Below are 12,335 nucleotides of genomic sequence, written 5' to 3' on the forward strand. Positions count from 1 at the left end.
AGGGGGGCGGGAAGGGACTTAGAAGGGCTGAGGGGGACTGGAGGTGACTGAAGGGGGCTGAGGGTGGTTGAGGGGACTGGAAGTGACTGAGTGGAGCTGAGGGGGCTGAAGGGCGCTGAGGGTGCCATCCCGCCCTCCCTCAGCAGCTCTGCTGCTGCTCCCCTCGCAGCAGGAAGCCGGAAACCATCTGAACGAGCCGCGTTAGCGAAAAAAAGGGGAGCGAGGCGGCTCCCCTCACCATGAGGCGGGGGGGGCGCCATCCCCCCTCCTCCTCCCCTCGCGCTTCCCCTTTCCCGCCTCAGCGGGCGGCGCGCGAGCCCCCGAGGCGCAGCAGCAGCAGCACCAGCACTAGTGGCAGCAGTAGCAGCAGTACCAGCAGCACTAGCAGCAGCAGTACCAGCAGCAGCAGCAGCGCAAGCGCAGTGGTAGCGGCGGAGTTGTGAATGGCGCGGCTGTGCCCGGCCGGAGTTGGCGGGGCGGGGAGGAAGTCGGAGGGGAGGGGGCGGGGGCGGGCGGCGGCTGTGCGCGCGCGGCGGGGGGAGGAGGAGGAGGAGGAGGAGGAGGAGGAGGAGGAGAAGAAGGGAGGGGGGGGCGCCGGCTGGGGGCTAACAAAGGGCGAGGCGTAGCGCCGGGGCTGGGACAGGGAGGAGGAGGAGGGACGAAGGGAGGAGGAGGAGGAGGAGGAGGGGGGAGGAAGGGCAGCCGGCGGCCCCACCACCATGCCGCGGGTCGTCCCCGACCAGCGGAGCAAGTTCGAGAACGAGGAGTTCTTCAGGAAGCTGAGCCGCGAGTGCGAGGTGAGGCAGAGGAGGGAGGGAGGGAGGAAGGCTGACGGGGGGAGGCTGGCCTCACCGAGGGGAAACTTTCCTCATGGGGACCTAGAGGGGTGTGTGTGTGGGGGGGTAGCGCAGTCTGTGCGCCGCGCTGCCCCTTATCTTCCCCCCCTGATTGAGCGCCCTGTGCCCCGCAGATTAAATATACCGGCTTCAGGGACCGGCCCCACGAGGAGAGGCAGGCCCGCTTCCAAAACGCCTGCCGGGACGGCCGCTCCGAGATCGTAAGTGGGGCTGGGTGGGTTTGGGGCCCCCTCGGGGCGCTGTGGGGGTCCCCGGGGCTCCCCCCGGGCTGGGACCGCGGCGCTGCCTCCCCGAAAAGTTTGGGTGAGCTCCGAGGAGGAGGAGGAGAGGAGGAAGGCGCCGAAGCAATTAAGCCCAAAGGCTCCTTGCTGGGTGTGGCGGGGCTCTGGCTGCTCCTCGGCCGGCCCTTTGCCCGAAAGTTGTGTTTGGGTTGTTTTTCCCCCCCCTTTTCTTCCCCCTTTTTTCCTCTATATAACAAACGCTGCGGCGCGGGCTTCGCAGCAGAGCGAGGATTCCCCTCAGGGGACGCAGGCAAGGAGCCCGCGGAGCCTTCACTTTCAGATTTTAATGCTTATTCTCTGAGGAAACAGTAATTTTCAGAGCTGAAATCGTCTAAAGGCGCTAGCTAAAAGTCCCCGAATGGGCTGCGTGATGTGTCCGTGAGCTCAAGCGAACGCTCTTCAAAATCAGGCTTTGGAAGTGGCAACTTGAGCCTTGTTTTCCCTCATTCATTAGGGTTAGCCCGGGCTCTGCTGAATTAAAGCGTGAGACGAAGTGCGGCTCGCAGCAGCCGAGAAGTGACTGGCTATTTCCTGGTTTGCTTTCTGCTATATGTTCCTTCTGTAAGATCGGCGTGGTGTAGTGTTTCTGCGAGGCTGTTAACTCTTAACTGCTCCCCAAATGCAGAAGTAACCTCTTTTTTCGTTTAAAAGATAGTGAGAAAAGAAGGTAAAAGTTCCCTTCCCGCAGAAGCGACCCCTACTTTCACCTAGTTTGGTTTTATGGCGATTCTGTCATTTCCCTCAGCGTGGGTCGTAGTGTCGGCTAGGTTGGAGAAGACCTCAGAGATCACCTAGGTATTACTAGTCAGCTCACAGTGAAATCCTTTATGCACAACCATACCGAAATATAATTGAATACTAATTACCACAGCCGATCCTGTTTATTTGCATTTCTGGGTAAACGGGTATCCTTACCTTGTACTAAGTAACTTTGTTTTACCTAGATCTTACCCATCTGTGGGTTTTGAACCTGTAATACTATTTTATGAGAGGCCTCCTGTTGTCAGTCTCCCTTATTTTAGTATGTTTTTGCATTCATTTTTCATTGTTTGCTCCCTTTAAAAAGTCACCAGGGAAACAATGGGTAGGTAAGGAAAACAATTGTCTGTAAGCATTTGAAGTTCCTGAACAGGTGAAAGTGCAGCGTATACCTGATTCCTTCCCTTAGAAAACAAACAAACAAAGGATGTTTAGCTTAGAACTAGCTTTCTAATGCCACATACGCAGTTATTTCTATAAATGGGAAATAGCTGTAGGTTCACCTTTGTACTTCTAAGCCTGCCGTCTTTCCCTGCCAGAACTTCATCCCTTGGAAGCCACCAGCAATGTCTGTTCTACATATTTTTTCATCTACTTAATTATAAAACAGCCTCTACATTTCTTGATCTGAAACATCTGGTTTTGTTCTGTGAACAGGGCACAAGCAGTCGGGTTTATTTGGAAACGTAGTGTGTGTAATGACTGATGTTAAAAAGAGCTAGCAGTTGTACTTTTTTTTTTTCAGTCTTGAATGTTTTTCCAGACATCAAGGATTTATTCTTTTATCTCCAAAGGGAGCCTTTGCAAATGACCTTACATATTTTTAAATAGACAAAAAAAAAAAAAAAAAGGCAGAGAACAGCTTAAGGATTTAACGTGGAACTGGTGATAGGTTGCTGGTTACTTCGATTAAATAGCTCTTGATTGAGCAAGGAAAATAATGACCAGTATTAATGGAAAAAGTAACTGAGATTGCTGTTTCACTGGTGTTAAATTGCTTTGATAACTTGAAAATAACTTTGCATTTGCAATTTGTTTTCGGAGGCTTCCTAACTGCGCTTGATTGGAAGGCACTTGCTTGTGTTTACGTTGCCTAGATGTAGGTCAGATCACCCTGGTGCTACCTGATAAGCTTTTTAGCATTTCAGACAGAGCTTTAAAAGGCTCTGTATAGCAAATTACAATTTCGCTAATTTCAAGTTTACTACTTTGATAATAATGTGATGATGATAATTGCTATTTTATTCCTTACCTTAAGGGAAATTCTGGGTCCAGGGTAGTTCTCTGTGGTTACTAGCGAGACCGTTCTTCAATTTTTCAGTATTGACCGATGATTTTCACACACGGTATTTTAATCGGGTGGTTTTATCTTTACAAAGGGAGAAAGCAGGCTTCAGCAATCAAGAGAGTAAGTTTTCCACGCAGCTTTTAAAGAGCTGGTGGCCTAAATGTTGCCTGCATGACTCCATGAGGATGTGGGAATTTGTCTACTTTCATTTTCTTTTCTCTTTTTTTTTTTGCTAATATTATTCCCATGCTTTTTCACGTTCCTCCAGCACATGCAGGGGGTGGGAAGAATCGGGTGCTTCTCTGCCTCGCTCAGATTCCCAGAAAGCAAGGGAAGTTCTGGCCCAGTATCCCCAGGACCTATGGGTGCTGGAGCGGTCCAGAGGGCTGCAGAGGTTGCACTCCCGGGCACCTGGCATAAATTGAGGAGTGCAAAAGACGTATTTGCTAAAGATGCTGGGAGATGGGAAGGTAGTTTGTGTGTAGAGTAGTAACTTAGAGTAGCAAAGGGGGTAGGAGAAGCAAGCTGGATGCTAATGATCTGCAGCCCCTGGCAGTTTTGGTGCTTTTTGGGCAAGTGTATTGCTGATGAAGCTTCTGTTACCTTGATGGAAATGTCTCAGGGTATCATACTGCAAAGAAGTGTTAACGCACGGGTATGGTATCCCTTCAGTACGAGTAGGACAGATTCTTAATTTTTAATGATGTCAAGAATGGGTTTAGCAGGTGATTTAAAAAAAATAATATATATAAAATAAAAAAATAGCCTGGGATGGAACTTGATTGTAGAGCATTGGTCTCCCGTGGTGGGGGGGAGGAAAGTCAAGACAAAGCACTTCTACTTTCAAAATGGGAGGTATTAATCCTGTGACAGTGTTGCAGTACATGACCGGAACTATCTTAAATAACATGTAGAGCTATTGTGTCATAGGCAGCAGCACGGTTATATTTATACCATGGAGCTGCTCTATTCTGGCTTGCTTGAAAGGAATCTGCTTGTCAGGAAAATCCAACTATTTGGGTAGTATCTGTATAGCTTTTAAGAAAAAAAAAATGTATTCTGGATTAATGACCATTTAAATCTAAGTGATCATGGTAATCAATACAGTGTGATTTGATTGCAACAAAACATGTTTGACCCTGAGATTTTGAGCAGAGTTGTGTTCTGGCGGTGTGTTCCAGTATTCACATGCTTGAAGGATGCACTGTAGTGTATCAGAGAAGGGAGACACCGTGAATCAGATTGTGGAAGCAAAAACCTATTTTTTTCCCCATCTAGAAGTTGGCATGCTGCTTGGTGCTGATAAGATGTACAAATAAATACAGAGTTCCTAAAGAAAACAATCTTATTTTCATTGGAAGCCGTAGGAAATATTTACTTGAGAGCAGTGTATGCTTTTTTCCAGTATGGTTAAGTTAGTCCCTCTAATGACTTTACAAAGGGCTGCAGCTGGGAGAAATTCCTCAATTCCTATTCCAAGGTGTTCTCCCTGATGCAGCATCCTGGATCTCACCACTTTCTTAATGTGACAGCAGGACTTTGTCCTGGGAACTTTAACAGAGCTGAATTGACGCTTGCTTGCAGACAATGCAATAGGAATATCTGCTTTTCAGGTCAGATAACCGTTCATCAAGGTGCAAGTGTATTCTGAGAAGAAACAGCTCCTTTCCTCGCAAAAAAAGTTGTCCCTGGTAACAGGTCTCTGGAGTTCATTTTCCTCCAGAACGACTTCTTTTTAGGGATATGCAAGCTCTTTAAAAAGCGTAGGCAATTTTTAATGTTTTAGATACTAAGTTGGTGTAGGGTATCCAGACAGAACCGAAATGACAGATTCTAATGTCAGCAAAACTGATTTGAAAGAAGTATTGATTCCATGTTGTATTTTATATCCGAAGCAGCCAATGGCAAATGTTGTCAAAATGGAATCAGATGTTTGTAACTTAATACTTAAGAAAAATGATGAGTGCATGTTTTTGACTTTAAGTATTCTCTATGCTGCCTGGCTTAAGACATAAACTGATGTAAAAATAAATGACTGCCTGCATAATTTATGTAATGTCTTGCTCCCTGATCCTGTTTGTATTGATTTTTCTAAAAGGCTTTTGTGGCCACAGGAACCAATCTGTCTCTCCAGTTTTTTCCGGCCAGCTGGCAGGGGGAGCAGCGACAGACACCGACCCGGGAGTATGTCGACTTTGAAAGAGAAGGAGGCAAGGTAAGAAGGAAATTGCTGCAACTGAAAGAAACGTTTATGCTGTGCTTGTGGTCTGATTAGTATGGGCTGCGTGTATGATGTGAAATTACTAATAATTCCCATCTTGGTGCATGTAGGTAGTCTGCAAGTGTGACTGCAAGCCAGTACAATACTGGTATAAATATTAACATTGTTTTGAAACGTGTTAATATTTTTGGAGGGAAACACGTGGCTGGTCCTGGTGGCTCTTCGTTATTTTGAAGAACAGAACTTTCTTCGGTCATGCTATGTTAGAATTTTGGGAGCAGCTTAAATTGTTAATGGTGTATTTCTAGAGTGGTAGAGAAATCAGACGTTGGCTGCCCAGTTGTGGTGGGCTAACGAACATTTGCCTTCTGACCTCATTACTTCATTGGGTCTTAGGTTGCCAGTTGACACAGCAAGCAGTCAACGTGGTGTCGAGTGGAATGAGTCTTTCCCCCCCCCCCCCCACCACCACCACTTTCACCATAAGTGGTAATACAGAATAAGCATTGCTTTCAAAATTGATTCGTGACATTTGATTTCTTTCTGAGGTGGCTGTCCCATGGACTGACACTGAAAGCAGGAGTTCCTTAATGACAGTGATATTACTGTGAAGCTGTGTGAGAATTAAAGCCAGAAACCTTGCTTAGTCTGGTCAGTTAAAATGAAGTTACTGAAATCGCTTATAACTGGTTTTGTTTTACAGGAAAAACATACCTTTTAGAAATGTAGATGCTGTCTCTTACCTATGCTGCTCTAGATGCCTTGGAACTGATCCAAAGATCACTGAAGTCAATAGGAGACTTTCTGCTGACCTCAGTAGGTTTGGACCAGCACTTAAGGCCTCTCGGCCTTTCAGGTTCAGGCTAATTTCTCTACAGCTCTTTGACTTTAAAGATTTTAATAGACTATAAAGTTCTGGCTTCTGCCTAAAAGTTTTTGCCCAATCTCATAATGAGTAGCAGTTAACATTACCAGATCTAACAGGCTGGAGGAAATATTTGAAGCGTGTTCAGGGTTGACGATATATTGCATCTTTTAACTGCTGCTAGGTAGGAAGATAAATATTTCCTATGGTGGGGAAAACCTGGTTGGAAGAAAAAAAAAAATTCCTGAGGGCAGATATGGTATTTGGAATTCAACTTAACGAGTTTTTTTGGAAAAAATTGTTTTCCGTTCAGTCCTGTGAGGCTTCCAGAAGTTTGACGAACTGGGGGAGAAGGAGTGAAGTTGGCTATGCTGGGCACTGACTGCTTTGCTAAGGAAGCTGAATTGAATCTGGCTCTTACTGAAAAATATTGATTCTGGCTCACAATTGAATGAGGAATTTTTCTTGTAATGTGTAAGAAGACTGAGGTCTTTCTTCTTGCCAGTTCAAAAATAATTTTATTTACTCCTATATATTTTTTAACTTTATTTTCCCTGAATGAATTCTTAAAGTACTGAACTATTTCATCCATTTCCTTGTGTTGGCTTAATCAGGTAAGAACCAGGCAGATAAGCTGCGTATTAGAATAGAGCAGGAGTCTCTTCATGTGTGCCACTCCCTGTTTTATGTCTGTTTACAGTAAATTCTAGAGTGCTTCACTAGATTGTTCAGTCTTTCATCCAAAAAGAGGCTGGAGGTGGACACACTAATAAATGGGATTAGCGTTATGCTCCAGGACAAGCAAATCACAAATTTGCCATTGTAATCAGGCTTTACTATTGTAAATCACGTGTGAACGCAGGCTCTGCACAAAATTAAACTCGCCTGAAAGTAAGCCACTCCCATAACTTCAGAAGAGGAGCAAGCAGAACGGGAGAGAGCTGCTTACGTTATCAACAGAAACAGTTAAGTGTTTTATCAGTTGAATGGTCTGAGATTTTTTTGTTCTCTGTAGATTTCTGTAGCCTGGCTTTATTAAGAATTTCTTTCATAGGCTTCGGCAGTCTCTTAACGCCATGTGATTTCTGTAGCTCTGTGCAACATTGTTTTATGAGCTTTGATTCTTGAGGCAGTGCATAATGTGTGTTTGTTCATCACTGGAGCTAAGCCAGCAAGGCATGTTTTTAATTATATGAATAAAAAAAGGCTATGGGGGGAGCTGTCAGTTAATTATTATTTTAGGCATTAGTTTGAGATCTAGAATGCAGATAAACTTTCCAGCGCTAGAATATTTATATTCTGGAATTCTGCTTCACTGTTTGGCCAAGCAAGTGATGGCCCAAAATAGTTTATCCAGAGTTTGAGCGTGTCACTGTTGTGCCCAAGGAGCTTTGTACATATCGACAAAGTTACCAGCGTGGCATCTGCTGGGATTGCCTTCTTAAATGACTGAATTTTAGAAAGAGAAACACCCTTGTGAATCCACGTGAAAAGTCAGGACTCTGTAAATATTTCCTTTGTAGGCTTGAGGTTTTTCAGCCTGGTATTTCTTAACGTGGGGATTTTTCCTATGCTTTATTTGACTTTTAATGTTTCTGGTGTTCATGATGGTTGGGTAGGCCACTAGTGGATACCCAGTCTTCATTAATTCAAAAATAGAACAGCAAAGTGTTCACTTGAGTTTAAAATGAATAGAAATATTGAGCTGAATCTTTTATTATCGTGTGTTCTTTGTTTATTAGCAAAAGTAATTAGGTATTTTAGAGTTGTTGTTTTTTTTAGGTTTGTCATAGCAAAAGAATACAGAGCAGTAAAACTTGCTTCTTAGATTCCTGGACTGTAGGAATTGTAGGATGCTATTTCATTGCAGCCTTGTGTGGGGTGGGGAGTGCCAAATTGAGAGTGTGTCCCCTGTCCAGATACCTGAATCGTACTGAGGCTTCCTGGTCCCGCGTATTGTCAGGTAGCATCCGTTTCTTTCTTTTCTTTTTCCTTTAAGAACACACAAATAAATGTTTTTAAGAAACCCAGAGGCAGGTGGTGTAGTAGCATCATCTGTTGGCTGAAATCTCATTGTCCCCTTGTTCTGTTAAGAACTGTGAGATCAATTTTTTTCATCATTCATTTTGTATTCTTTTCACAGTAAGATAAAATACCTCTGTTTTTTCTTTCATTTTTCTAAGTCTTATATATAGCTCTGGTCTTTCTTGCCTCAAAGCATGTTAGTTCTCAGATGTTCTTTTATTGTTTAAATATCGGTTACTGCGCCGATGAAGTGTGTGAAGTTGTTCTACTTCCCCTCCCCTTTCTAATACTCTTCTCCATCTCATTTCTAATGCAGCTGAACTTCCTGTCTGCTGCTCAGCAGCAGCTGCTCATAAACCAGAATCTTCAACACAGGCTTATTTTAGTGCCATACACGGCGAACTCCACGATTCCGGAGCACAGCGCGTCAGACAGGCTTGAAATCGATTTGGGGTACCTGGTACACCACACATGAGATGTAGTTGGGCTTTCTGCTCCCTAGGCCATTATCTCTGTTCCAGCCATAAGAATACTGGACTTTAGTTTTCTTCCTGGTAGTGCTGAGTTTCTCCTCATGTGCCGTTTTTCTGTCCTAAGTAGGAAATTTACGTAGCTTGAAGTTGATTTTAATTGCTTCGATGAATCATAAAACCTGGGATTTCTGTCACCCTGGAGACACCACAGCAGTTACAGAAATATAATGAGTGAGAGAGGTGGTGTATTTGAGTAAAAACTAAATTTAAATGGCAGTCAACAGCGCTCATTTTGCACTTGTCCCCTTCTCTCACGAGAATTAGTTATGTGGCTTGATGAATAGCACTTGTCCCCACAGCAACTTTTTCTTCTGACGTCAGCAATAAACTTTGGCGGGTGATTGGGATGACATATTGACCGCTCTGTTTCTTGAGCAAATGCAGTTTCTAGTCAAACATAGGATCGTGGTGTACCCAGCAGGATTTGCTTGGAAAACGAAAGCTTAATTTATGAGTAATGCCTGAATACCTCTGCTAACCTGCGTTGAATCAGAGGTTTCTTTGGTTCACACCTCTATTTGAAGAATTTAGCTGAAATATTACTTCATCCAAACCAAGTTGGAGTAGCAGGTTTCTTTGGTACGCTTTTGAACAAATAAGAGAATCTAACTTACGGTTTCAGCTCTCAGTTCTTACACCGCTGTAGTGCCAAAGAGCTATTTTCTTTACATTGCTCTATTTTCAGCCCACCAGTAGCTGGGACCTGGGGAATTTTTCCATCTAAAATGTTCTCACTGCTGGTGGAGTTGCTGTATGTGTTCCCTGGAAGAAAGGAGCTTTGATGGTGTGCTACCGTCTCAGCCATGAGATAAGTCACCAAGACTTTGTCATTTCTACATGGTGGCATGTAAGGTGTGACAGACAGCGAATGCCAGCATTTAAGCAGTGCTGTGCACATTGTGTGGCTCGTCTCTTAGTATGTGAGGCCATCTGCTGAGGACGGTCCGCTTCCCAGGAGCTGTCCTGCAGGACTGCAGAGCAGCCTTGCTGCTTCACAGATGAAAGCTCAGGAGTTGAGGATCCTTGCATGGCTTTCTACAGTCCCTAACTGATCTTTAGGCTAGCTCCTAATGCCCCAGTGGATTAGGGTAGCAGTATTTTAGGACCAAATAGCGAGCCTGTTCAGCTGCTGATCTCTCCCTTTGTTTTAGCAGAATAACACAGGATTACTCTTCTGGCTTATTTTCAATTTAGCACAGGAACACTGAGCAGAGGACATCTGAGTGGAGCCCTGACGAAGCCCCCATCACTGATGCTCGTTTGTGGCTCTCAGGCTCCTTCTGTAGGTGTTGAAGAAGAAAGTCAGTGTGTGTTTGTTCTGACAGCAGGTACACAGGGTTGGTCTTGTAACCAGTTCATGTTCAGCCTGACAAAACAGCTTGCTCATTTCTTTGCTTATTTATTGGAGTTGTGTGTCAGGGGTCCTCTAAAGCCTTAGTAGGTAAGAATCCACTTTCCTACACGGTCCCCTTGATCAATTTGATACAGGATTGTGTGTATGGTCTGCGTAAATATTTCTAGTAGATGCATGTGTTTTTACGTTTTATGATGGTGTGTTTAAGATCTCTTTTATTTTAGCAGAGACTGCTCAGGTTCCTCTCTTTCTCCCTCCCCAGATATGTCACTTTGTTTATGTGTCTATAGCCTTTTTCTTTAGCAGAGAGTGAAACTTGCTTGTTTTAACTAGATACTTCGAGGTGGTATTCTTTATGACCTGCTGTTGCTTCCAGCAGAGCTACCAAATTGAGACTCTTGTTGAAGCTGAGTAGTCACAGCATCCATATTTGCTCTTTATTTTCCTTCAAAAATGGGAAATTCCTCTATTTGCGTCCTGTTCGTACACTGTTAACAGGAGCTTGTTGTTGGGGGGGGGGAAGAGAAATCTTTAGAGCTCCTAGCTTGTTAGGTACATATTGTCCTGTGCTGGCAGGCAGCCACGGGCTGAGGTTTGGACAGTTGTTCCTGAAGACTGATTTATCCTAGGGTGCTCTCCTCCATTAGAGCATGAGTCACAGCGGGCATCTCTCATGTGACAAGTATCCACAGCCTTTTCCCCTTAACCCGTTCTCTCCCCTGTCCTCCAAATACTTCTGTCACCGCACGCAGCCTTGTTCATCCTTTCTGGTACATGACACGCTTGTGCCATTTTGAAGCAATGCTTATGAACCGCACTTAAAAACATGTTTGTGCCATTTGTGGTGCCTGCCTATTGGCTCTCACTGTAGGTCCCAAGTCCTTAAGATCTGCCATCAGTAAACCTTTTTTTGATTAGCTTTTATTACATGTTGTAGAAGCAGTTATTCAGTCATACTTTATATATAACCTCAAGCTTTTTCCAGAGGTCTAAATGCATCCATTAGAGTTGTATAGACAAGACATCAAAATTACTCATACCCATCCTCCTAGAGTTTCCCAGAAGAGAAACAAAACCGGGGCAAGTTAGTGAGCTAAATTTTGCATTTGGGAACCGGTGATGATACATAAGGACAGATGAGTGTAGCGTGGATGAAAGCAGTACTTAAGATCCCTGCAGCTTAGACTTTGGAAGAAATCCAGACATTTGGATTGTTGAATCCTCTTGTTTGCATATCAGTCTCCACTTACTAAACAAAGCTGTTAACATTATGCTGCTTTGCTCTTCTTTTAAATGAATGAGAAAAAGATGAGCATCACTGTTGAAGATGTCTGTTTCTTTGTGAAAAATCACTTAATACCTCAGTCTCAAAGAAATACTCAATAAGGTGATTAAACGCTAGCTACAAGAAACTCATTTTTTTGCAGAGTTACTGAAGTGTTTCTTCAAGCTTTATTGTCCTAAGCACAAGTAACAAAATGAGCTAATTAGCTTGCTTAATTGCATATTTGATGTTTAGCAAGTTGGCCTGGTGAAATATGTACTGTGACAATAATATAGATAAAATAAGGACTTTTTCTCGTGCAAGGTTGCTGTTCCAAGCACATACGAGTATTAATGAGCAGGTCATATTCTGGGGAATAGTTGATCTGCAGATGTTTTATCCATATATTTTCTGCAACTTGTTTTATCTGTTCCTCTGGTATAAATGCAGAGCACAAAATCTATGGAAAGTGTCATGAAAAGGTTTTAAATCTGTCATAACTTTTCAAGTAAGGGTCGTGAAACATCAATTTTCTATTGAAATAGAGTGACTGAGGACAGAATGGTGTCTGTCACAGATCTCAATTCAAGGTCTGAAATCTAGGGAAGAAAGCAGCTGTGGGAGAGTAAGTGGGAGCCTTTATGTTATGGCATCATAGAATTGTGATGTCCTCATGAAATCCTCTTGATAGCGACCAAGAAGCCGTGAATATTGATGAAACCGTTCAGAGGTGATGAGAAGAAATTATAGCTTGCTTCCAGATAGTGTATTCCTTTAAAAAATGGAAGGGGAGGAAAAAAAAAAAAAAGGAAAGCCCACATTCTTTGGTAGAGGCAATATTGGGCTTTTTTTGTTTTCTTTTTGGAAAACTAATATAAGCCTAGAGAA

At 43.7% G+C, this 12,335-nt stretch overlaps 1 protein-coding gene across 2 annotated transcripts in view; it reads left to right on the forward strand.

Annotated features, from left to right (window-relative positions):
• Window positions 1-655: 655 nt before the first annotated feature.
• The window catches only part of CBFB (core-binding factor subunit beta), a 41,864-nt gene continuing 30,184 nt past the window's right edge, over window positions 656-12,335 (forward strand). For both annotated transcript variants that reach the window (XM_084533562.1, XM_084533561.1), the window contains exons 1-3: window positions 656-797; window positions 971-1,057; window positions 5,284-5,400. In XM_084533562.1, the coding sequence (XP_084389688.1) occupies window positions 720-797; window positions 971-1,057; window positions 5,284-5,400 (282 nt within the window). In that variant the 5' untranslated portion in view covers window positions 656-719. The remainder of the gene's footprint in view (window positions 798-970; window positions 1,058-5,283; window positions 5,401-12,335) is intronic.

The sequence above is a fragment of the Aythya ferina genome (genome assembly GCF_964211825.1).
Source record: "Aythya ferina genome assembly, chromosome: 12".
NCBI classification, from domain to species: domain Eukaryota; kingdom Metazoa; phylum Chordata; class Aves; order Anseriformes; family Anatidae; genus Aythya; species Aythya ferina.